General features: G+C 48.0%; 1 protein-coding gene and 2 gene segments (V, D, J or C); all 3 read left to right on the top strand.

Annotated features, from left to right (window-relative positions):
• The window catches only part of LOC123587586, a 1001573-nt gene that overhangs the window by 128691 nt on the left and 846647 nt on the right, over positions 1-26235 (top strand).
• LOC123587600 lies at positions 815-1390 on the top strand. The segment is given in 2 exon segments: positions 815-910; positions 1032-1390. Coding segments are annotated over 2 exon segments (390 nt in total).
• LOC123587584 (immunoglobulin lambda-1 light chain-like) overlaps positions 19557-26235 on the top strand; it is an 876584-nt gene continuing 869905 nt past the window's right edge. Inside the window, exons 1-2 of one of the 2 annotated variants that reach the window (XM_045457476.1) lie at positions 19557-19691; positions 19813-20133. In XM_045457476.1, the coding sequence (XP_045313432.1) occupies positions 19646-19691; positions 19813-20133 (367 nt within the window). In that variant the 5' untranslated portion in view covers positions 19557-19645. The remainder of the gene's footprint in view (positions 19692-19812; positions 20134-26235) is intronic. The other variant, XM_045457475.1, reaches the window with a different exon arrangement.

Raw genomic sequence — 26235 nt, 5'->3', positions numbered from 1 at the left:
CCGGGCCCTGCTCAGTCCCCATAGCCTCAGCAGCCTCATCAGAGTTTGTGGATTCCTTTCTGCCATGCTCCAGAAAGGCACAAATTTCCATAATCTGTGTCCTCCTCTGTGAAGGTTTGTGACCGCTCACCAAGTTCCTGTTCACTCATCACCCAGAGTCAGCCTGCCCCCTAAGAGCCCCCTGTGGCGGCAGATCCCTTGCTCTCTGTTCCCTGCATCCTGTCATCAGCTCCACTGGGATTCCTAGACTGTCCTGGGTCAAGATTGCTCCTGTTCTTCCCACTATAACCCCGCCCAAGGAAAAACCCGGTTCAGGGAGAGAACACCAGGACTGCATCTCCATCCTTCTCTGAAGGGTCTGTCTCACGTGGTGGAAGCACAAACATCAGGGAAGCAGGTAAAGGAGGGCATTGGGAGCAGTAGGAAAGAACGAGAAAGTGGAAAGAATGAGACGTTTGCCCGGAGAGCAGCAGGGGCTGCTGTGAGATCATGTCTAAGGGTTTCTGCAGGACGGGGGATCCAGCTGGCAGTCCTGCACTGACAGGAGCCCCCAGGTCTGGGCCCCCGTGTTTCCTGTGGGGACAGGGCAGGTGTGTCCCGTCAGGGCCTGGTGGAATCCCCTGGACTTTGGCCTGTGTGTGATCCCCACAGCTGCTGCCTCCAGGCCCACCCAGGGGGAACGCAGTGCATCAGGAAGTCTCTGTGTCCAAGGGCCACAGACCCTGTGTGTGCACATGGAGAAGAGGCAGGTGTGGGTCCCATTTGCATGAGCAGCCCCTCCTCTCTGAGGCCTGTGCACAGGGGATAAGAGAGACCCGTGGCAGACAAACCCTAGCTCTGGGCCTAAGAAGGGGGTGTGTCACCATGGCCTGGATCCCCGTCCTCCTCGTGCTCCTCTGTCACTGCACAGGTAGGGACAGGATGCAGGGCACCAGGGTGGGCCCAGAGCCAGAGTCAAATCCTTCTGGCTCAGCTCCCTAATCTCATGTACCCTGTCCCTTTTCTTCCCTCTGCTGTGTCTGTGTTTGCAGGTTCCCTGTCCCAGCCTGTGGTGACTCAGCCAGCCTCCCTCTCTGCATCTCTGGGAGCCACAGCCAGACTCACCTGCACCCTGAGCAGGGACATCAATGTTGGAGGTTATAACATATACTGGTACCAACAGAATCCAGGGAGCCCTCCCCGGTATCTCCTGTACTACTACTCAGACTCCAGTACACAGTTGGGACCTGGGGTCCCCACCCGCTTCTCCGGATCCAAAGATGCCTCGGCCAATGCAGGGCTTCTGCTCATCTCTGGGCTGCAACCTGAGGACGAGACTGACTATTACTGTGGTATATATCATGGCAGTGGGAGCAGCTTTCGTTACTCACAGTGATTCAGATAACGAGGAAGTGAGACAAAAACCCCTGCATCTCTTTTATTGAGAAGCTTCAGTGGAGGCTTGTGTACGGGACACTCGCCTGTGGGAACACCTGTCTTTGAGGAGGAAGGAGTGACACAGTGTTATTGCCTGAGACAGCACAGGCATCCTAGGCGTGCACACAGGTGAGGGAATAGAGCCCAGTACACATGCCCCAGCGTCTACAATAGGTAGACCCTTTATGATTATACAAACTCAGTTGGAGGTTTTAGTCATATTCGGTTTGCAGAAATAACTGAGTTTAGATCTCCTAGCTGAAGCCCAGAGGCTATCCTGTGTCCTGCTAAAGGGTCAATCAGGGGGGCGCCTGGGTGGCGCAGTCGGTTAAGCGTCCGACTTCAGCCAGGTCACGATCTCGCGGTCCGTGAGTTCGAGCCCCGCGTCGGGCTCTGGGCTGATGGCTCAGAGCCTGGAGCCTGTTTCCAATTCTGTGTCTCCCTCTCTCTCTGCCCCTCCCCCGTTCATGCTCTGTCTCTCTCTGTCCCAAAAATAAATAAACGTTGAAAAAAAATTAAAAAAAAAATAAAAAATAAAGGGTCAATCAGGGAACATAAAAAAAAGTCTACGGTTTGATTGAACAACCTTCCTCCCCCTGGGACTGGGCAACATAAGGATGGTTTTCCTGGAAAGAAACCTGGTCATGGCTATGCTGCCTTCTTTCTCTCTTAAGACCTGTGGCTTCAATACGCATATGCCTAATTGTTGCCCCCGCCCCCACCCAGTTCAATCCACTTTTTAAGTTTGTGTCTCCCAGAATGCAACAATTCCATATATGAATAATGGTTCAACAAGGATTTCAGCCCGGAGCACCAGACGATCCCCTCCTCCTAAATGCCATGGACCAGGCCACCAAGGCATTTCACTCAAATCACCTGTCAGCATGTTAGTATAAGACCATGCTCTGGTCTATAACTGCACAGAACCCCAGACGGACAGACAAGTTTATGTATGGACAGCACACCCCCACTGTTCAACATGAGCCGCTACTGAAGATGAGATCTCTGCCCAAATGGCAAGGATTTGTCATTGTTGATCTAGTAAGCGGGAACACAGAGGCCAGTTTTAGGCGACAGGCTTGAGCAATGGTCACCTGAGTATGGTAGAAGGTCCCACAGTGACAAGGGGGCTGGAGGCAAACAGGCCCGTTAGACAAGTCACCTCAAAATATCTATAAGCCCTAGCTGACTCCTACCCAGACACAGGTACCAAAAAAGGAAAAAAAAAGCCAAATATTTCACACCTCCTTACCTTCCCCTCTTGACCATAGCCCCCACCACTGCCTCCTGGGAGACCATCTCTGCTTTGCTGTCCTGCCTGCTGCTCCCTTACAGTGTATTCCCTAAACTTCTATCTCCTTTGCTCTGCTTGGGTGAATTCTTTCACCACCCATGCTGCTGGCCTACACCTGATTGGGTTGCCCAACAATCCAAAGTTTACTCCTAAATTAGTCTAAGAAAGCAAAAACCTTTGTTGCACAGGTGGTAAGGAGGCTGTAGTGAAAATGGCGTCCCCAGTCTCACCGGTAATTATGACACAACGGTGTCACAGGCCCACTAAACTGGGACACTGGGCTGGTGCTCCTGGAATAGACTTTCCAGCACAAACTTGAAGGTTGAAGTGACAGATGTTTCCTAGGGTCTGGAAACTCTCATGACTAACTCCCCCAACAGCAGGCCCATCTGGACCAAGAGAGAGACAGAGGCATAGACAGGCAGAGGGAGAATGTTCTCCAGTCTGTTTGGTTGGCCAAAAAGTTGCACCCAAACAGGTACATTTTCCAGATTGTGAACACCAGGCAGAATATGCTCACTAGTCATAAAGCCAAGATATTAAGGTCATACAAGATGAAAGAGAAATCCACATCTGTTTATAATTATTATTATTATTCGTTTATTCTGGCGAGGCCTTGGTTTCTTGCAGCCACACTAATCCCTAGGAGGGATGTGGCATGGGGTTGGGAACTGAGGGGTGCTTTACAGTATACCTTCTTTCATGGAAGTTTTCCTGAGATTGACAGATTACCTAGTATCAATCTAAATTATTCCACGACCAATTTATACTAACACATGTGTCTTCTTGAAGTGCTGAGTGCTCTAAATGCTTTGAAGACCTAAGCTCTGGGGAGCTGGGTGGCTCAGTTGGTTAAGCATTCCCACGTTGGCTCAGGTGATGATCTCATGGTTCATGGGTTCGACCCCATATCAGGCTCTGTACTGACAGCTGAGAGCCTAGCGCCTGCTTCCAATTCTGTGTCTCCATCTCTTTCTCTGCCCTTCCCCCGCTCACACTCTGTCTCGCTCTCTCAAAATAAATAAATAAACGCAGACAGTGTAAAGGTGGGGAATGGACAGAAGCCTGAGACAAAGGAGAGGTGACAGGGTGCGCATCCAAGAGGGTGTGAAATTTTTCTGCTCAGGAGACTAGAGGGCAGGATGCAGCCATTTTAGCCTGTAGCAGACCCACACTTACCCACCCCAGTGAGCGAAACAGCACCACCAAATGGAGAATGGAGCCATTACACAGAGCCCTATCCATCTGCAACCTCTGGGCACATCCCCCAGAACAAGGCAAACCCCTTCCATGGGCTGAATCTGGGGACCATATTGTGCTACAAAGTTTCAGTTCTAGGAGAAACGGGATCTAGCTTCTTTCAATTTCATTTTGTTTGCTTGTTCGTTTGTTCTTTCGTTTGCTCCAGTTTTTGTTGTTTTTATTTCTTTTCTTTCTTGGATAAAAAAAGAGCAAAACTTTTTACCCTATTTTATTTTCTTCATTTTGTATAATTTCAATTTTTAAAAAATATTGTAAATTTGTAAACTGTTTTTCTTTTCTCTTTTTTCTCTTTTCCATCAAGTATCTCTTATCAAGCAAACGAAAACACATCTAGCATCTAGCTTGCTTTCTTTGCTTATTTTTAAAAATTTGTTTAACTCTAATTTTTAATTTTAATTTATTATTATTTTTCCCCAAAGTGACAAGATGGAGAAAATCACCCCAAAAGAACGTAAAAGGAGAAATGATGTGCAGGGATGTAATCAACACAGATATAAGTAAGATGTCTAAATTAGAATTTAAAACCATGATTATAAGAATACTAGCTGAGGTTGAAAAAAACATAGTAGACCACTGAGAATCCCTTTTTGCAGAGACAAGAGAACTAAAATCTAGTCAAGCCCAAGTTGGAAATGCTGCAACTGAGATGCAATCTTGAATGGATGCCATGACAGTGAGGATGGATGAAACAGAGCACAATCAGTGTTATGGAAGATAAAATTCTGGAAAATAATAATGCCGAAAAAAAGAGAAAAACAAAGGCGAAAGATCACAATACAGGATTTAGAGAATTCAGGGACTTACTAAGAGGAATACGTTCATATCATGGGCGTCCCAGAAGACGAAGAGAGAGAAAAAGGGGGAGAACATATATGTGAGCAAATTATAGCTGAAAAGTTCCCTAATCTAGGGAAGGTACAGACATCAAAATCCAAAAGGACAGAGAGCACAAATTAGATTCAACAAATAATGACCATTACCAAGGCATATCATAGCTAAATTCACAAAATACACAGAAAAACTGAGAGTCATGAAAGCAGCATGGGGGACAAGGTCCTTAACCTCTAAGGGAAGACAGATCAAGGTCGCAGCAGATCTGTCCACAGAGATTTGGAAGGCCAGAAAGGAGTGTCAGGATATACTCAATGGGCTGAATGGGAAAAATATGTAGCCAAGAATCTTTCCTCCGGGAAGGTTGTCATTCAGAATGTAAGGAGAGATAAAGAGTTAACAGGGAAACAGAAGCTAAAGGAATTTGTGACCACTAAACAAATCCTGCAAGAAATTTTAAGGGGGAGACTCAGAATGGAGAAGACTCCAGGGTGCCCAGCCTCTTCGCGGGATCCAAAGATGCCTTGGCCAAGGCAGGGCTTCTGCTCCTCTCTGGGTCGCAGCCTGGGGACGAGGCTGACTGTTACTGTGCTACAGCTCATGGCAGTGGGAGCGGCTTTCATTGCTCACAGCATCTCAGATAGCGAGCAAGCGAGAGAAAATACCTGTGCACAAAGATCATGATTCCGAGCATCTTTTCAGTATGAAACTTACCTGGAGACACATGCACATGGGATTCTTCTGCTGAAAGATCTTTCCTTGAACAGGGAAAATAGAAATGCTCATGTTTGAATGTAATGTGAGAAAAAATTGGGCATCCCGGGAAGACACTGACAGTTGACATAACAGAGGCCAACCGCACGTCCCCACGGGGTCTGGAGAAGAGGCACAGAAAAAAATACTGTGGCTGCACCTGAACGTGCTGCCCAGCAAACATTCATGCACACATCAGTGTCACCATGTGGTCCTTAAAGGGCTTTGTGTCACTACTGAGGTACCCACAGGTGATATATGGACAATAACCCTAGTCATAGTCAAAGTGCCCTCTGTCTGAACCAGCTATTGTGAATCTGGACCAGATCCTGCAGACTCTCCCTGCCAACACCCCCCAAACCCTCCCTCCTCTTTCTCATCTGTTCCCGTGTCCCTCAGACCCTCAGTCTCTACCTCTGGCTCTTCAGGTCTGACCTCCATCTCCATGTTAGGATTTCAGAGGAAACTAGAAGTGATCTTGCTGTAGTTTCCTATCTCCAGGGTCCATCCCTTGGGAGGAAAATGGACAGAACATACAGCTGCATGTAGATCCCTCACATTCCCTTCCAGTTCTCGGACAACTGGGGAGTCCCCTGTCCCTCTGTCAACCCCTTTGGATCAGACCCCCAAGCAGCTTCACCTCCATCCCTGCCCCATTACACAGGAGTGTCTGTGTTTGGAAGAAGCAAACCTTTCCCAGCCGGTGCTGACCCACATCTGCACCCTGAGAAGTGACACCATATATAGGCACTGGCAGAAGGCAAAGAGCCATCCCTGGTTTCTGCTGAGATCCAAATCAGAGTCAGATGCACTCCAGGGATCTTGGGTCTCCTATCATTTTCCGGATCCAAAGATGCTTTGACCAGTTCAGGTTTTCTGATATCTCTGGACTCCAGCATGAGGAGAAGCTGACTATTACTGTCTCATATGCCACGATAGTGCTAATGCTTATGTAGTGCGTCAGTCCCATTGGGAAGTGAGACAAAATCTCCCTTCACCCTCTGGGTCTGGTGATGTTACCCTTCAGGTGGCTCAGGGGGTGACTTCTGTGCTCAGATCTTCAACAGACTCTCCGTTGTCCCAGAGACAGATGATGTGACACTGTCATATCCTTTCCTTCAGTTATATTTTTAGACTGATGACCCATTCTCACCGTGTTCATATTTTCAAAGGCAAACTTTGTTGCTGAGAGATAAAAAAAATATTCAGTGGAGATGTCCGAGAACAAAAGGTGTTGATTCCCAATCAGCTCTAGGGCTCAGTCGCAGATGGTTTGGGTCTGATTGCTTCAATTCTGGCCCTCAGGTTACGAAAACAGAATGAGGAGATAAATGGTAGTCTATATAGAGGCAATAAACCATCAATATATAAAAATTAAAGCAGTTCCATTTATAGTGATATAATTATGCAATTCTTAAGGATGTATTTTGGAAAAATTGAAAGCCTTGTATATGGAAAACTACAAAGCATCGTAAGAGAAATTAGAGAAAACTGGAATGAATGAATAGATATTCCTTGCTTGTGGATCTATATGCTGAATTGGGTTAAGGTAAGAATTCTTTGTTTTTTTTTTAAGTTTGTTTTTGAGAGAGAGAGAGAGACAGAGAAAGAAAGAGGGGAAGAGAGAGAGAAACCCAAGCAGATTCTGCACTGTCAGCACAGAACCCTCTGATGGGCTCGATGCCATGAACCGTGAGACCACAACGTGTGCAGAAATCATGAACAGTACTCTGTGCCATCCTGGTGCCCCAGAAATGATTCTTTCTACGATTGTCATTCAGTAGCTGGTGTCAATAGCACCCTAGCACAAAACAGACAAAAATGGAATATGTCACACAAATAAGCAGAAAACTATTTCAAAGAAAATACTAAAAAAACAGTATTCAGTTATATACATGTATCACAAGAAATACACACAACGATGAAATGGGGTGTATTGTGGGGATGCAAGGCCAGTTTTATATTAAACAATCAGTCAATGTAATCTCCAATATTAACAGGCCAAATAAGAAAAAATCCTGGAGCACCAGATTGTCTCAGTTAAGCATAGGACTCTTGATTTCAGCTCAGGTCATGATCTCAGGGTTCCTGAGGTCAAGTGCTCCATGGGGCTCCACGCTGACAACATGGAACCTGCTTGAGATCCTTTCTCTCCTCTTCTCTCTCCCCATCCCCAGCTCAAGCTATCATTCTCTAAGTAAATAAATGAATACACTGAATTTTAAAAATTATTTAAAAAAAAACCTGGTCTTATCAATCAATACAGAAAAAGCATTTCACACAATGCAAAACCTATTCATGACAAAGAATGAGAATGAATGAGTGAATGAATGAATGAATGAATGAATGAAAAAGACAACATTTCTCAGAGAATGAAAATAGAGGAGCACATCCTCAGCTTGGTAAAGAAAATGATGAAACACCACAGCTAACACACACTGAGGTGAAGCTCTGAAAGCTTTTCCCCCAGGGTGGCAACCAAGGTCATCATGTCCAGTCTCAACACTACTGTTAGCCATAGGACTGGATGTGCCTGACCAAACCATAAGGCAAGTCAAACAATGAGAGGCATACAGACTAAGGAGAACAAGAGCCAATTGTCCCTATTTTCAGGCCAGAGGATGATATACGGGAAAAATTCAAAGGGAGCTATGAATATGTATGTAAATATATGAATTCAAAGGGTAATAAGCAATTTCGGGAAGGTGGCGGAACACAAGATCAACGTAGAAAGATCATTTAGTTGCGTCTATACGAGCAATAAACTTTTGAAAAACAAGGTAAAAATAACACTTCAAACCACTCCATGATGAAGTATTTGGGTGAATATTTAACAAAACATGTACAGGACATGGATGCTGAAATCTCGACAATGCTGGGAAATGTGATCAAAATGGATCCCAAACCGTGGAGGGATATGTTGTGTTTAAGGATTAGAAGAGTCAATATAGTAGAGATGACAATTCTTCCCAATTTGTAGAGAAGTGTAATTCAATTCCTATCACAAGACAGAGTGGTGTGGATGAAAGGTAGACACAGTGGCCAAAGGAACAGAACAGAAAACTCAGAACCAAACTCACAAAAGCATGGATAAGAAATACTTATGGATACTTATGGATAAGAAAACCTTACTGACAAGGTTGCAGAAGCCTTTCAGAGGAGGAAGGATGGCCTTTGAACAAATGTCCACAGAACCACTGGATGTCCATCGAGAGAAATGAATCTCACCGAAAACTCTCACTCCATAAAAAAATTCACTAAAAGGATTATTGACATAATTGTAAAGTATACAGTTGTGAACATAAGAATGGAAAAAGTCGTCAGGCTCTAGGGTTTGTATAAACATGTTTAGATAAGACCCCATTAGCACAAGCCATAAAAAAACTGATACATTGGACTTCATCAAAGATAAATTCATTGTTTTCCCTTTCCTTGATAAATCACTTAGCCAATAAATGAGCTAAAAAATCGCAGATTAAAACAAAACCCAATTTATTGGACACTCGTTGGCATCCATCGCTACATTGCATAGGAGCTGAAAAACATTCCCATTACAGATGCTACATCGCACACCAGTGCAGGGATATGATGTCTGCAGCATCTTTTGCCAGATGTCAATAACTTACCACTAATGGGAGGTAATGTTTGCATCTCACAGAGACCAGGACACCTTCTGAGCATGCAAAACACTGCAGTCATCAAGGGCAGTATTATGGGATCACGTTGGCCATGATTCAGCTCAAGGATGTGTGAACAAACGGAGCTGAGGAAACCAGCTGGGCTCTCAGGGCTGTTGGACACAGTGAGGTATGTGCCTGTCAGTCAAAAGGGGGCGCTGTGGGAGTACCCTGTGGTGTCTTCACAACTGCTCAGAACCTGGGCCTGGGGACTGGGCTCTGGGCTCCCCGATGGGAAGTCGGCACGTGTGTCCCTTCTGGTGTGGCAAGGTCCCCCGAGCAGGGACCTGTGCGTTGTGCATGCAGGTGCTTCCTCCCAGGGTTCTCCCCAGTGGTGAAGCCAACCTCCATCGTCCCCAGGGTGTGTTCTTCAGCTGGGCTGAAGCACCAGGGCTCAGGGAGGGGCTGGGCAGTCAGTAGATGGACTTCATTTGCATGGACAGCTCCTCCTGTGGCAGAGGGTGGAGGAGAAAAGGAGGCCCGGGGCAGCCCAGCCCAGTGTGGGTACTATGGTCTATGTCACCATGGCTTGGACTCTTCTAGTCCTCATGCTTCTGTCTCAATGGACAGGTAGGGGCTGGCCTCAGGGGCACAGGGGGATCTCAAAGGGTGCTTGCCATGCTCAGCATCCTGGGACATTTTGCCTGCATTTCAGGTTCCATCACTGACGAGTGTCTGTGTTTGCAGTTTCCCTGTCCCAGCCTGTGCTGACCCAGCCGTCCTCCCTGTCTGCATCTCCGGGAACAACAGCCAGACTCACCTGCACCCTGAGCAGTGGCTACAACGTTGGCGGCTACCACATATACTGGTACCAGCAGAAACAAGGGACCTCTCCCCGGTATCTACTGAGGTTCTACTCAGACTCAAATAAGCACCAGGGCCCTGGGGTCCCCAGCCGCTTCTCTGGGTCCAAAGATGCCTCGGCCAATGCAGGGCTTCTGCTCATCTCTGGGCCGCAGCCTGAGGACGAGGCTGACTATTACTGTGCTACAAGTTATGGCAGTGGGAGCAGCTACCATTACTCACAGTGACACAGATAACGAGGAAGTGAGACCAAAACCCCTGGGTCCACAGTCCTTGTCTCCGAGCCTCTTTTTTTGAGAAGCTTCTGTGGAGGCTCCTGTAGGGGAGAGTCCTCTATGGTGAGACCTGTCCTTGAGGAGGTTGAAGTGACACACAAGAAATTTAATAGAGAACATTTGGGAATCAACGGAGACCTAGAAAGTCAAAAGACACGCAGGCAAAATGAGATCTATGTTTTTCTGAATTACATGGAAGGAGGTAGGGGTCTAGTATTCAATGCAAAGAAATGCACATCACGGACTGAAGAAGAATAGAGTAGATGTTGGGAAAACAATGTGTGCAGGGCCCCTGGGAAATGATGGGACACAGAGGACTGTGACCAAACAGGCCCTGCTGGCCGCCCCTCCCCCACCACGGTCCCCCCCACCATGTCCATTTCCTAGTGCAGTTGTCTGTGGTGCCAGCTGGCTTCCCAGAGCAGGTGCTCGTACTGAATTTTTTATTCAGTTGAAGAGACATGAAGAGCTTTTCCTGTGTGTGTGGACCTTGACTGCTTTTTAACTCAAAATAATCTTCATCCCAGGGAGCCTCGGTGGCTCAGTCATTAAGTGTCTATTTCTGTTCGGGTCATGGTCTCCCGGTTCCTGGGATCGAGCCCTGCATGGGGCTTTGTGCTGACAGCTCGGAGCCTGGAAGCTGCTTCAGATTCTGTGTCTCCCTCTCTCTCTGCCCCTCCCCGACTCATGCTCTGTTGCTCTCTGTCTCAAAAGTAAATAAACACACAAACATTTTTAAAAAATAATAAATAGGGGCGCCTGGGTGGCTCAGTCGGTTAAGCGTCCGACTTCAGCTCAGGTCATGATCTCGCGGTCCGTGAGTTCAAGCCCCGCGTCGGGCTCTGGGCTGATGGCTCAGAGCCTGGAGCCTGCTTCCGATTCTGTGTCTCCCTCTCTCTCTACCCCTCCCCCGTTCATGCTCTCTCTCTGTCTCAAAAATAAATAAATGTTAAAAAAAATTAAAAAAAATAATAAAAAAAACTTCATGCCGAGTGGCTCATCGAGGGGAAGCCTGCCCTTGTGTCCTGCAGTTCCAGTAAGAATTTGCTATGGCCGAGGTCAAAGGTTGCTGTCTGCGTGCTTCTCTTGGATTTTGATGGTTCCCTGTCTCACCCGTGGGTCTTTCATCTATTTTGAGTTCATTTTGGATTATGGTGTAAGAAAGTGGTGCAGTCGTTCTTCTGCACGTTGCTGTCCAGTTTACTCCACACCATTTGTTGAAGACACTTCTTCCCATTGGATACTCTTTCCTGCTTTGTCCAGCATGAGCTAGTGTATAGTGTCCTGGACCTGACACTTTCCAGGTTCCTCTGTCTCCCCAGGAGTCATTGTCAACCTGTGCTCACCCAGCCTTCATCAGCGTCACAATCGAGGAAACAGAATCCCCATGAGCAGGAAACCCAGTGACAGCGAGTGTCACTGGAGTCCCATCAGCAGGGCAGGACTTGCTTTGAACACCTGCTCTCCTGGGATGAGGCTGATGCTCAGGGATCCGTGGGTGAGTCTCTGTCCCCATGGGCGGCTGAGCCCCCAACCATGTCTGGGCTCCAGGTAGCGCCTGAAGCTGATCAGCGCATTGATTCTGGGACAGCAGCCTCAGTGCTGCTCCCTTGGAGCTCAAGGCCCACGGGGACACGAGGCACACTCTGCATCCTCTCAGGGCTGGACTGTCACCCCCAGACACTCCAGTGACACCTCCAGCCAGGATAGGCCTCTGCTGAAACGTCTGTCTCAAGTCAGGGCTACAGGGCCTGTGACCTCAGAGACACAGTGCCCCTTATCTCCACCTCAGCTGAGTCAATATGGGATCTTTGAAAGAATTTTCTCGGTCAAATTGGCCTCAGCTAGTGGAATCATTCCTCTAATCAGCGGCGGCTGACTGAGCAATTTTTCTATCCTGAACACGGTGAACACAAGACACAGGGACTATTGCTTTACCCACCCTGAGAGGAGGCTGAGCCCTCATCGTTCCATGCAGCAAACTCTGTGTTTGTTCATTCCACCAGAGAGATCAGTGTGAAGTTCACTGGGACAGGCTCCTCATGGTGTTTCCCAGGGCACCATGTTGGGCTTTCCTACTTTACCTGTTAGACCAGACCTAATATGCAGAATTGTTATTAAAATAATAATAATAATAAAAATGAATCAAGTGATTTAAGCAAGGTATTGGCCCCTCTTCAACCAAGAACTAAAAGTCACGTCTTTTCCATTATGTTTTCACGCATTTGGCAACCACTATTTTAAATCATATTCTGTCTGCCAGAAACATGGGTCCGGGGAAACACACTCGCAATTGAACCTGTACCTTCCCATTGACACTGTCACTGAGTTTAAATCACTCTTTCGGAGCTGAGTTTTTGGAAAAAATGACACACATTCATTTTAAGGTAACCGTTGTCTAATAGGTGATTAACACATAAAGTCTGCCAACAGGTCCCTGTCAGAACACCTACAGCTGTCACTCCTTCCCTCCTAGAACTTCCTGCAGGTTTGCCCTTTGTGCTCTGAGGTTAATTCCACACACAGCCTCACTTGGCAGGGCTCTTGCAGAGTTGGGTCTATGTGCTTGCAGAACAGATAATAGGAGGGAATCCGTGCCCACAGTGTGCGGAGGACTGTTTCTAAGCTGGTGGAAATGGTGACAGATGACCGAGTTTTTTAGGGCTTAACCCTTCTAGGAACAAACGAGGGCTTCTACACAACCCGGAAAGGACTGCTCCCCAACTCCTCAGGGCTGTGTGAACAGGTGTGGGAGGGGAGTTCCAGGGACCAGGGAGGAATCCCATAAGAGGAACGGCCAGCCTCCTGGACGGAAGGGAACACCTGTCCATGGAGACCTGTCACTGTTCTGAGCTTGATCATGATCTCAAAGGAGTGTGTCCCAGAGATACCAGCTCAGTCTTGACCATGAATGAGCAAGGGAGCAGTGGGGAGGCTGGAGCTGTCTCTCTGATGGGCTCTGGTCACCATGTCACACAATGGTGTGTCTGTGACTGGACACTAGGGGTCACTCAGGGCCTGGTTCTGAGGGGTCAGGGTTATTGACTCTTGGGATCTGCCACCTGGCACTGCCTTTGCCTTCTGCTCAGTGCTCCCATCTGGGACCTCTCCACCCCCTGGCCCCACACAGCCCCTGCCCTGTCCACCCCTGTCCTCCTCAGGATGAGGAACCAACCGGGGCCTGTGAAGGGTCAGAGAGCTGGGGGTGTCATGCATGGATGGGCCCTCCCTCTCTCAGAGGATGAAGAGGGGAAGGAGGGATTAGGGAAGATCTGCTCAGCAGTGGGGTCACACAGGGCAGGAAAGGTGATGACCCCCACCGTGGCCTGGTTCTCTCTCCTCCTCATCCTACTTGCTCGCTGCACCGGTGACTGGATGCAGAGACAGGGGAAGGGGCCTTTCTTCCTCCTCTTGTCTCTAGACCCCAGCCTCATCCTCTCTGTCTCTTCTTCCAGGGTCTTTGGCCCAGTCTGTGCTGGTTCAGCCATCTTCAGTGTCTGGGTCCCTGGGCCAGACACTTACCATTTCCTGCACTGGAAGCCCAGCCAACATTGGGGCCGGTTATTGTGTGTTTTGGTACCAACAGCTCCCAGGAATGACCCCTAAAGCCATTCTCCATGAGCACACTTGGCCTGTGGGGTGTCCAGACCGGTTCTCTGGCTCCGGGTCTGGCAACACAGGCTCCTTGACCATCACTGGGCTCCAGGCAGATGACGAGGCTGATTATCATGGCTCAGTGTGGGACAAGAAACTCATTGCTTATGCAATGCCCAGTCCTTTGGGGAAGTGAGACAAAAATCTGATGTTTCCCCATCAATAGGGGTCCTCTTGCAGCCTTCCCTCTTTGGCCAAGTCAGCTGCTTCCTTCGTTTGGTGTAAACTGTAGTCTGAGAACAATTTCAAGGAACTTTGGTTAGCAAATGATCCATATTCTATTAACTTCAGGCCCCCAAGCCTGTCCTCGGCAGGAACACATTGTAGGAGATTCTCCTTCTGAGGAGAAATTCCTGCGTGTCAGGGGCCAGCTGTCCTGGGGACAGAGTCTGTGACAGGTCAGGACAGAGCCAGGAACAAAGAGTCCAGGTGTGTCTGAGTGTTGATACCCTACTGCCCAGATAATGTGCATCCACAGCACTTCCTGAACACCTAGCGTGTGCCACAAATGACTCTAGGGATGTGGGACCCATGTGGACGTGACAGGAAGGGTCCCCATGTTCAGGGAGTTGACAGTGTCTGGGAGAAGAGAGAGGACACAGAACCTAAACGTGTTGTAAAGGAAGGTTGTGTCCCAGGATCTTGAGGAGTGTTGAGGTCTTTGGGGTTAGAGCTCGACCACTGTAGAGTTTGATAGTGAACCCCATACCCGATGCCCAGAAATGGCATCCCAGTTGTGCACAGATAAGGAAGGATTAGCAGGGGAGCAAGAAGGTGTGACTTGGCAGGGGCTGTGGATGAGTCGTAGTCAGGTTGGGGCTCCGGATGAGAGGTGGAGGGTGGGGAAGGTCAGGGGCCTCATGATGGGAAGGAATCAGGGGCTGAGGATGGGGAAGGGAAGGAGAGGAAGAACATGAAGACTGCCTCTGTGTGAGCTGCTGTGGAGTTACATCAACTTTCTCTGAAGTTGTTCAGATTTACTTTGCACGAATCCTGGGAAAAGGGCAGTGTTAGTCCAGCTCAGTTGGTGGGACCAAAGTCAAAATGTTAGGTTTGAGACTTATAGCCAGACATTGTGGGAAGCTATGGAAATCAGGTTCTAGTCCAGGTTTTAATGAACAGGATTAGAATCGAGTATTTACCCATGTGTTTATTGAAAAAAACTTTTTTCCTCTACGACCACCCTTGTTTTTACTCCTTACAGCCAAATGGACATTCATTTGTTTGCCAAATAAGTGTGGTTTCAAAAAGAACCTGGTGTGATGATTATTTACCTAACTACAGCAAAATAACTGTTGACCGTATACACTCTTTAAAACCTGCTTTGCTGGGACTTTTATAAGAAAGCTCTACGGTGAACATTTAGCAACCCCTGCAGGCCAAAAGTCCAGCCAAACTGGTGCCAAAAACCTGCCATCAGACTTAGCCTGCAACGCCTACAGAGGTGGGTAATTTCTCTGTGCTCAGGGTCCCAGTATATCCCAAGTTTCCTGCACCTTCCAGAAAATGTCCTGCTTGACGCGCTGGAAGAGTTCCTGGGAACTCTGTAAGCAGGTGGCAGGCTGATACTTCCAAGAAGCTGCATTGGATCCATAAAGTCAATGTTAGGACAAAATTACTTTTCTTCTCCTTCAACACAAAATGTATTCCCCTTCTTCATACTTTTTCCCCCAAAAAACACATGTCTTCCTTTCCTGGAACACATAGTCATTTTCCTTCTTATTGTTAGTCGTCTAAATTATATTTGTTAGAATTCCTAACTCTAGATACCTCAGTTTTCTAGTGAAAATTAAATAGGAAGCAACTGTGAACTGTTTGCTATGCCAGTATTCTTCAGATTAGCAACTTTATGAGTACATTTCACAATTTCTAGAAACATAATAAAATATTTAAATAAAGAACAACCCAAGTTTACTAATGGGCCCATATTTATTTTTATAGTGTTTCTGTACTAAGACAAAAGTAGATAAAGAGATGGTTAGTATGAACGTTTTATTATTTTATCTTATTTACCTTGCAAAACAGATAAAGAACTACAATTGTTAGGAAGCTATACTCTCCGTAGCAGTTGGTAGATTACATGCAATCCCTATCAAATGTCCAAATGTCTATTTTGCACTCTAAGAAAAGATGATCTTAAAATTTCTGTGGAATTGCAGGGACTCAGAACATCCAAAAAATCCTGAAGAAGAACACATTTTCGGGACTGACAACTCTAGATTTCAAAACTCACTGGGGCACCTGGGTGGCTCAGTTGGTTGGGCGTCCAACTTCTACTCAGGTCATGTTCTCACAGCTGGTGGTTTGAGCCCCGCATTGGGCTCTGTGCTGAAAGCTCGGAGCCTGGAGCCTGCTTCGGATTCTGTGTCTCCCTCTCTTTCTGCTCCTCCTCAGCTCACACTCTGTGTCCATCTGTCTCTCTCTCAAAAATATATAAACATAAAAAAATTTTTTTTTAGATTTCAAAAGTCACAAAACTAACTTACGAAGCTACAGTCAAGACCAATGCGGTACCGGTCTATGGACAGACAGAGATAAATGAAACATATCCCAGAGGCCATAAAGAAATCATTCATCTATGGTCAATTGATTTTCAAAAGGGTTCTCAGAGAATGTAGTCTGAAAAAAAGGTCACTCCAACCAATGTTGCTGGACCAACTAGCTATCCACAGACAAAAGAATTAAGTTAAACCCTTACCACATACTATAAACAAAAATGGATGTAAAATGGATCAAAGATCTAAATTTTAGAGCTAAAACTATAAAGATCATAGAAGAAAGCAAGAGGGAAATCCCCATGATTTTTGAGCTTGGGAAGAGATTCTTCACGTAGGATATCATAAGAAACACCAAAGAAAGGGGGGGTGGTGATCATCAATTGGGCTTCTCAAAAGTTCCTATTTTTGTACACCCAAAGATACTATCAAGAAAGAAAATGCAACCCTAAGTACAACCGCATCTCCCAGAGGCCACTGAAGGAGATAAGAAATGCCTGGGACAGCCTAACTCTAGCCATGGGTTCTCAGTAGGACTGTGGCCACCATGGTGTAACCTCTTCTCCTGTGTTCTCTCCTTACTGCACAGGTAAGGACCGTCCTCGGTGACCCAAAGCAGCCTCTGAGCCTATGTCCACACCTTTGGATCAGACCTCCAAGCAGCTTCACCTCCATCCCTGCCCCATCACCCATGAGTGTCTGTGTTTGCAAGTTCTTTTTGCCAGCTTGTGCTGACTCAGACACCCTCCTTCTCTGCATCTCTGAAGAATCAAATAGACTCATTTTCACCCTGAGAAATGACATCATTGTTGTTTTAAGAAATATGCATAATGGTGCCAGTAGAAGCCATGGAACCCTCGGCGGTATCTCCTGCGATTCAAGGCAGGGTCAAATACCACACCAGAGATCCCAGTGCCCTGTCGTTTTCTGGATCCAAAGATGTTTTGACCAATGCATATGTTCTGACGTCTCTGGGATCCAGTGTGCAAGGAAGTGACTCTTAGTGTCATATATGCCAAGATAGTACCAATGCTTACACAGTGCTTTAGATCCATAGGGAAGTGAGAGAAATTCTCCCTCCACTCTCTAGACCTGGTGGCATCCCCTGTCAAGAGGTTCCAGGAGTGACTTTTGTTGTCAGATCTTCCAAAAGATTATTTGTTGTCCGGGAATAAGATGATCTGAGAGTGCCATATCCCTTCCTTCAGTTATGTTTTCAGAGTGATTCTCATCTGTCCTGTGTTCATATTTTCAAAGGCAAAACTAGCTTGTTCAGAGTTACAAATGACTCAGTGGAGGAGAGCCTGGCTGGGTCAGTGGTTAGAGCATGCAACTCTTGACCTTGGGTTCGTGAGTTCAAGACCCACTTTAGGTACAGATGTTACTTAAAAATAAACTGTTGAGGGTCACCTGGGTGGCTCAGTTGGTTGATCGTCCAACTCTTTGATTTCAGCTCAGGTCATGATCCCAGGGTGTTGGGATCGAGTCCTGTGTCAGACTCCACACTCACTTTCTCCCTTTTTCCTGTGATAGAGCTCTGCTGAACTCCTGAATTCCCTGGTGCTGGGCAGTGCCTTCCCAATGAGCAGATCTGAACAGATCCCTTAACAAGGAAGACAGACGAAATGACTATTACACATGCAAAGTGATTTCCAACTTCATATGTCATTGTGGTATTACAAATTGAACAAGGACGTACCAGAGGCCTCCCATGACCATGGCTAAAGTTCAATACAGTGCCAGCACCAATACTACCGAGGATGTGGGGCAGCAGGAACTCTCATTCACTGCTGGTGGGAGTGCGAAAAGCCCCATCACTTGGGAAGATTCCTTGGCAGTGTCTTCCACGGCAAACAAAGCCTTAAGGATATAATGCAAAAAGAACAGTCCTACGGATTACTCTGTATGAGGTTCTTGTGTGCAACTAGAATATGCACCTAAATGTTTGTTGCTGCCTTATTTATGATTGCCAAGACCCCAAAGTGATCAACGCACCCTTTAGAATGGATAAACAATATCTGTATGTCCACACATGGAATAGGATTCAGGAGAAAGAAATGAGTTATCAGGCCACAAAACACATGGATGAAACTTCCATGCATATGTGTTAGTGTCAGAATCCACCGTGAAGAGTCTGCAACAGTGAGCAGGGGGGATGAGGGGCAGGGACCCAGGCCCCAGCTCCGGGCCCTGGGTCACTGTGCATCCCGTGTCCACCAGACGGCACTGGTGCTCCCCCAATCCCTCAGCTGGCAGGTTCCCTCTCCTTGTGTCTAGCAGGTGCTCTTGATGATTTGCACAGACAGGATTGCAAGTCTCCCAGAACACAGAGGTGAGGTCGCAAGATGGCCTTGCAGTGGTCTCTGCTGGATGCCCAGCCCTGCTCTGTCCCCACACTTGCAGCACCCTCATCAGGGTTTGCTGTATCTTGTCTCCCCTGCTCTGGAGGGACCCGGCATGCCCACGTTACGTGTCCTCCTGCGTGAGTGTGTGTCCCCTAGGTGAGCTCCTGTCCACATCCGGCACCCAGAGCCAGCATGCATCGTCTGAGCTGTACCATTGGGACAGATGGTTTCCATTGCCTCTTCCGTGTGTCTTGTCCTCAGCTCCATAGTGGTTCACAGCTTGTACTGAGTCAGGACTGCATGTGTCCCTCTCATCAGACCCCATCCATGGAGGATGCCTGATGTAGAGCAGGACCTTTACTTTCCCTGGAGGGTCACTCTCAGGTGGTGGAAATACAGGCACCAGGGAAGCCTGCATTGGGAAAGGAGAAGTTCACCCAGACACCAGCAGGGGGCACGGTGACAAGGTCTGTGGGTTTCTACAGGAAGGGGGCTCCCTGCTGAGTAGCCTTCCAGAGTAGAAAGCCCCAGGGCTGGAACCCTTGTTTCCAGTGGGGACAGGGCAGGTGTGTCCTCGCTGTTCCTGGAGGAGTCCCTGAACCTGGGCCTGTCTGTGGTCCCAGCAGCTGCTTCTTCCAGGCCCACCCAGGGGGAAACTAGTGCATCACACAGTCTTCCTGTCAAGGGGCTGCAGACCTCTAAGTGCACAGGAGCGAGCAGCAGGGGTGGGTCCCATTTGCATGAGCAGCCCCTCCTTTTGAGCTCTGTGGACTGGGGATAAGAGAGGCCCAGGGCAGCCCAGCCCGGGCTCTGTGGTCTAGGAAGGGCGTGTGTCACCATGGCCTGGATCCCCGTCCTCGCCGTGCTCCTCTGCCACTGCACAGGTAGGGACAGGACCCAGTGTCCCAGGGTGGGCCTGCAGCCAGAGTGAAACCCCTGTGGCTCAGCTCCCTAATCCCATGTGCGCTGTTCCTTCTCTTCCCTCTGCTGTGTCTGTGTTTGCAGGTTCCCTGTCCCAGCCTGTCGTGACTCAGCCAGCCTCCCTCTCTGCATCTCTGGGAACAACAGCCAGACTCACCTGCACCCTGAGCAGGGACATCAATGTTGGAGGCTACTACATATACTGGTACCAACAGAATCCAGGGAGCCCTCCCCGGTATCTCCTGTACTACTACTCAGACTCAGATAAGCACCAGGGCCCCGGGGTCCCCAGCCGCTTCTCTGGGTCCAAAGATGCCTCGGCCAATGCAGGGCTTCTGCTCATCTCTGGGCTGCAGCCTGAGGACGAGGCTGACTATTACTGTGCAATCTGGCTCAGTAGTGCTGGTCACAGTGACACAGACACATGGGGAAGTGGGACAAATACCCAGCCTGCTTAGACCACTGTAGTCTGAGTCTCTGAAGTCTAATGTAAATTGAATGCACAATTACTATACTTGGGTGTAGCTACTGGATCCGAATGTCCTTCTTCCCAATTTCCTATCAAACCTGTGTGAACTCTACGAAAAAAAGAAAAAAAAAAGGAAAGAAAAATGACAACAACAATAAAGCAAACCAAAGACAACAAAAAAGTTATAATGATGCAGAAATTTCGCCTAGTGGTTCACACGTAAAATTTAGAGCCTGTGGATTTCGCTTTTTTTGTCTTCACAAGGGTCCATCAACTTGCCTTAGTTTTCTGATCAGAGTCTACAGACCGTGCCCACAGCAGACAGTCCTCCACAGCATGGCCTGTGTTCCTCCAGGGGTGAGAGCAGAGGCCCTCCCTTCCCTCCAGGCTCCTGTGCTCAGGGCTGACTGAGTAGCTCTGTGTCCCAGCGAGGAGACACTAAGGAATCACAGACACAGAGCTGGCCTGGCCCACTGGCTGGGTACCTGCCATTCATTTGTGATGTCAGGAGAGGGTGACTGCCCCTGGGAGAAACTGTGTGTGCCAGTCAGCAAACTTCTCCGTGGGGCTTGTGAGGGACAGGTGGGAGTGCCACCAGTGCAGCAAAATTTTTAGTCTGCTTGGGAGATTTCACCGACGTGACTTCCCTACAGCTGACACCATCAGGGCCCATGGGCAGCATGTGGCTGGTTTCTGGAGCCCAGAAGAATGGACTGTGTCTTCCTCTCCTCTCCTGCTGCATCGGGGTTGTCCGTAATCCATGCAGTAGAGGGGCTGCGGGGCACCATGTTGCATAAAGGAAGTCGATCCCCTGAGCCTTTCCAGGAGAACGTCTTGTCATTTGTGACAACATGGACGAACCTGCGGGACATGACCCTGAGAGAAATAAGGCCTACACAGAAAGGCGAATGCTTTTTTTTATCTCATTTATATGTGGAACCTACAGGAAAAAGATAATAAAATCTCTGTCAATTTTTAGTGATGAGGATGAGTTAGAATAGGGTAACACATATAAAGATGGGAAAGAGATTGGTGTGAGTGCAACTTCCTTAACATAAGTTGGATTTTCATCTAGTAATTTTTAATTATAAAAATACACACAACAGGAAATTTACTCTTTTCGTCACTTTCTTGTGCAAATCAGAGATATGAACTATATTCGCCATGTTGGGTGACCATCACGACTCTCCATTTCTCAAAGCTTTTTATCATCCCAAACAGTAACTGTGCACCCAGGAAGGGAATGGGTCAGCTGGGTGTACAGAGAAGCCAGGGCCCCAGGAGCCCATGCCAATGCAGGAAGCAGCAGAGGGCAGAGGGCAGCTCCCATGGGGCTCTTTGCGGATGTGGCCGGACCCAGGTGGGAGCGTTCGTTAGGCTGTGCTTCCTACCCCGGAATGACCACGTGGGTGCACGCTCAGCCCATGGCACGGGGATCCGTGTGCCCGCTGCAGGGGGTCCAGAAACTCCAGCTTTCTTTCCCAAAATGTGTCAGGGAACATCCGTGAGACCTGAGGTCCTCCTATGAGGCATCTGCTGTATGATTCATGCCTATTCTTGTCTGAATTCCCTGCAAAATCCATGAGTGCTCTCCTCCAGAGACTGAGGAAAGGCCTCATTTTCAGTCTACATTCTCTGTGCTTGTCAAGCGGAACTTGCACTTAATTCTGGTCTTTTTATTTATATTGTTTGGGTACTTTTAGCTTTATTTATTTATTTTGAGAGAGAGAGAGAGAGAGAGGAAGGAGCAGAGAGAGAGGGAGTGAGAATCCCAAGTAGGCTCAGAACCCGGCTCAGGGCTCAATCACAGAAGTGGAGATCATGACAAGAACTGAAATCAAGAGTCTGACACCCAACCGACTGAGCCACCCTATTTCTGGCCTTTTGAATCTGTACCATTGATATATGTGTCTGTTTGGGGACTGATACCACGCCAATTATAGATAATGTAGAAAATGCAAAGTTTGATAGATGATAGATAGAATATACTCACGTGGTCTATAGCCATGCACCGTCATTGATCTACCTCATCCAGTTCAGTGCAGAGGTAATGGGGACTGGCCCGCCAGAATGGGAAGTGAGATGAGAAAACTGAACTGTCCCCCCAGGTCTCCAAGAAAAAGGTTGTGGAGGGGCGTGCATGCTCTCCACTCTTGTGCTCACTGGGCGGAAACATCATCCCCCAGTGGTCGATGACTCTTGGCGCCAACAACACAAGTCTAAGTAGTGGGGGGAGCCCAGGGTGATTCATGCTGAGGAGGCCCTGTGTCTGCAGCAAGGACTGAGGTGTGGTGGCACCTGCAGAAGCCCTGAGGGAGGAGAAGATCTGGCCCTGTGTGGGGGTGGACAGTATGCCAGGCTGACTGAAGTCCTTAGTGCCCTGGTGTCTCTCTCACAGCTCCAGGATGTCCCTTCCAGTCATGGGTGCGGCTGGACACTGAGACAGCAGGGGGTGCTGTGGGCCTGTGCCTGAGTGGTGTCTGTGTGGGGAGGGGTCCCAGCTGAGCACCCAGGCCTGGAGCCCTGCCTCGTGCCCCCTGCAAAATTGTGCCTAGAGGAGTTTCCCTAGTCCCACCCACCCCACACTCAGCTGTCACCACATTCAGTCCCAGGCGAGGGAGAGATTTGCATGAAGGCTTCCTCTCACTCTTCCAGGAGGGGAGAGGATAAGAGAGGCTTTGTGCAGGTCTCTCCCTTGAGGGCTCAGAAGCACAGCCTGGGGTGTCTCCACCCTGGCCTGGACGCCTCCCCTCCTCACCTTCCTTGCTCTCTGCTCAGGTTACTGGCTGTGGAAAGCGGAAGAATTGCTTCCGGGGGACCCCTAAGTTGCTTGTTTCCCCCATTTTGAGAATACACTGTGAGTAATAACCTGATACTGACCCGTGTCTCCACTGCTCCGTTGCTGGGTCCTGGGCACTGTCTGTGTTGACACAGGAAGCCTCTTTATCAGGGTCTGTGGGCTAGAAGGTCACCCTTACTCGCACTGGAATCAGCAACAATGTTGGGTCGTATTATGTGGGCTGGTACCCACAGATTCCCCACCGTGTCCCCAAAGCTGAGATGCTCAGAAGCACTGGGCCCTCCGGGATCCCAGCTGGGTTCTCGAGAACAGGGCCTCTCTGATCATCTCGGGCCTGCGGCCTGAGGACGAGGCTGGTCATTACTGACACAGTGCTCTAAGCCCGTGGGCAAATGATACAGCAATGTGCCCCAGTTTCCCATGGTCACTGCCAGTGACAAATAAACAGGGAGACCGTGGACACCCTGGAGGGTCTGAGGGTCTGACTCTCTGAGCAAAGAACAACTATGAAGAGTCAGTGACAGTATCTTCCCCTCGTGTGGTTTTCTTCTAAAAATAAGACAAATCTCTTAAGATAATTTACAGGCATAAAGTGCAGTCATTTAAATGGTACGATTCAGTGGTCTGTAGTATGTTTCCTGAGTTTGGCGAACATCATCAGGATCAAATTGACAACATTTCCATCACCTGCAGAAAAACCCCTGACCCCCGAGCAGTGAGTCCATGGCCCCCTGCATCAGCCCTTTGGAGCCAAAAATTCCTTTATGTCTGCAGTGATTTTCCTGTTGTGCGCATTTCACAGGTGCCGAATCACAGACCACATGCCCCCGGAAGCGCACCATTCAGTGGCATCAGCGTGTGCATTGTTGTAGGAACATCACGGGCACCATATTTAAATACAGGGAACGTTTCATCCTTTCCTCTAGAGACATGCTCATCTTGTGCCGAGGACACGCGGATCTATCTAGGTGGCTGCAATTTTAATAGAGGCTGTCGAAATAACATAATTACTTTCCATGATGGTGTGTAATCACAGATTCTTCTTTAAAAGTTCATTTTCCGTTGGCTATTGTCCCCCATTGTCATTTTTTATTTTGTAGATTTCTGCATGCTGAAATTTTGTTCAATAATTTAGCCGGTGTTGTTTATTATTATGAAAAATAATATTATGTGTTACAGTCCATATTTCAAGTTTTTGTCTCATACATTTTCCCTTTCCTTGTGGTGGGGTGTGGGCTCTGTGGCCTTTCTCTTTTTCCCATTCCCTCATGCCCGGCAGACTCTACATGTCTCCTCCCCACTCTTTTTCCTTAGTGACATATTTCCAGAGCATCCTTCCTGACTTGGCTTTCTCACCCATCTGCCCACAGCACTGCATCTGAGACCTCCCGTTTCACTATTGCTCGCCCTGGATGCCCGTCCTGGGGTCAGGGCTTGGGTCTCTCCACTTGCTGTCCTGTGTCTTCACTCTCAGGGGCTTTTTTGAGTGATGGTGGTTCAGATCCACGGCTAGCTTTCCCCTTCTGTCACCCACAGCCTTTTCGGGAACTGACTTCTCTTTCCACTGCCGCTCATGATTTGTGGTGTGAGCCTGGGCGCGAGGCCACCAGGGATTCTGGGCTGGTTTTGTGTTCACTTATCACTGATTTTCACTTCCAGGTTGGAGAAGTTGATACATAATGAGTCTCATGTGGATATTACTTCAGCTACTCAGAATTTTTCATGAAAAATATTGTTAAGTCTAAACTGATAACAATAAAAGGAGACCTCCCTTAACAACAGATACCTTTAAAATTATTTCATTTTTTTCTAACTTACTTTGATATAAAGGGTGAAAATGAGCAGACAAAGATAATTTTAAGAAAACTGTTACTTAATATTTGTCTGAAATTTCTTCTTAATAGCCTTAAATGTCACTAAAACCACAGGTAGAGAGTAGAGAGAAGAAGGCAGGTTTCCAAGTTAAGGGATGAAATATATTACTTAGAAGTGTTGGAGCTACTTTGAGTTCACTCCTTGGTGAGGTACAGGCAGAGGCTTCAGCAGATGCTGTCACCCAAAGGAAACTTTATTTGCCACAGATAAGGGGATCAGGGACAAGAATTATCAAAGCTGTGACTCCCTGAGTGGAGGCGAGTGGGTTCCTTTCGTTCGGGGTTAGGATGGATACCCAGAAAAGGGAGTTTTGTCATCTTATGCAAGAGTGGGCATGAGGTTGTGCAAGAATATGGAGAACAGGAGCTTGTGTCCCCATCGTGTGGTAGGTCAATGAAGCTTGTCCTCCTCCTAGGGCAGAGACTTAACGTTATAAAGAGGCAGAGGTCCCTGGAGGACACTCCCTGGTCCATCTGCACTGGTGGAGCTGTTGCAGGAGATAAAACTGGTCTAGGCTCCCAGGCTCTTTCTGCTGTTTGCCTCTGAAATACGCGAACATTCCTGTGAAAAAGAAGGGTTGTCAGCGGGGGTCCTGCTGGTGACTGTTTTAACCTCATTAACCTGTGGGGCAAGGTTTCAATCCTGCAAAAACAACTCAAGCATGTGCTTTAGGTCAAAGTTTACTTTTGTTCCTACACTGGGACTTTTCCTGTGGGTCATTGTCTCTGAAGCACGCAGGCTATTTCCTGGCCTGGTGGAGACTGGTAGGTTGGCATCCCCTTTGTTCTCCTCAAATCCTGAACTCCTCACCTTGTTGCATTTCTGTTTTCTTTTCCTCCCAGGAAAGTGCTCAGTATGGCTGCTGGGCAAGTAGAACCTGCAGGGCACAGACCACAGAAAATAGCTCGGGGCCTCAAATGAGTGCTCTTGGGGCAGGAAAGCTGTCTCCTCTTTCTATACAGAGATTTTTTCCCACCTGGGGACCCCTTCAGTTCTGCTTTCAGATGGCTCAGGGTATTTAGTCTAAAAACACTGTGCTAACAAGCAGCCTTGGGCGGTTTAGTCAGTGAAATGTCTGACCTCAGCTCAAGTCATGATCTCCTGGTTTGTGATTTCAATTCCCAAGTCCACCTGTCTGCTGTCAGCAAGGAGCCAGGCTAGGGGCCAAGGCAGACAGGGGGAACAACCTCAGGGTTAACAAGGCACCTTTTCTTTTGTTAACCATCTCGGCTCTGGGCTGCTTTGCCTGCAGTGTAGAGGTCTGCAGCTCAATTTACCTCTTTACCTAACTTGGTCCTTTCCTCCAGTGAAAGCAATTTTTCTGCTATAGTACTAAGTTGGAGAGTGCTTCTGCCCTGAATGC

This window comes from Leopardus geoffroyi, chromosome D3, assembly GCF_018350155.1.
Source record: "Leopardus geoffroyi isolate Oge1 chromosome D3, O.geoffroyi_Oge1_pat1.0, whole genome shotgun sequence".
Taxonomy (NCBI): domain Eukaryota; kingdom Metazoa; phylum Chordata; class Mammalia; order Carnivora; family Felidae; genus Leopardus; species Leopardus geoffroyi.
This window is presented reverse-complemented; position numbering and strand designations above follow the sequence as displayed.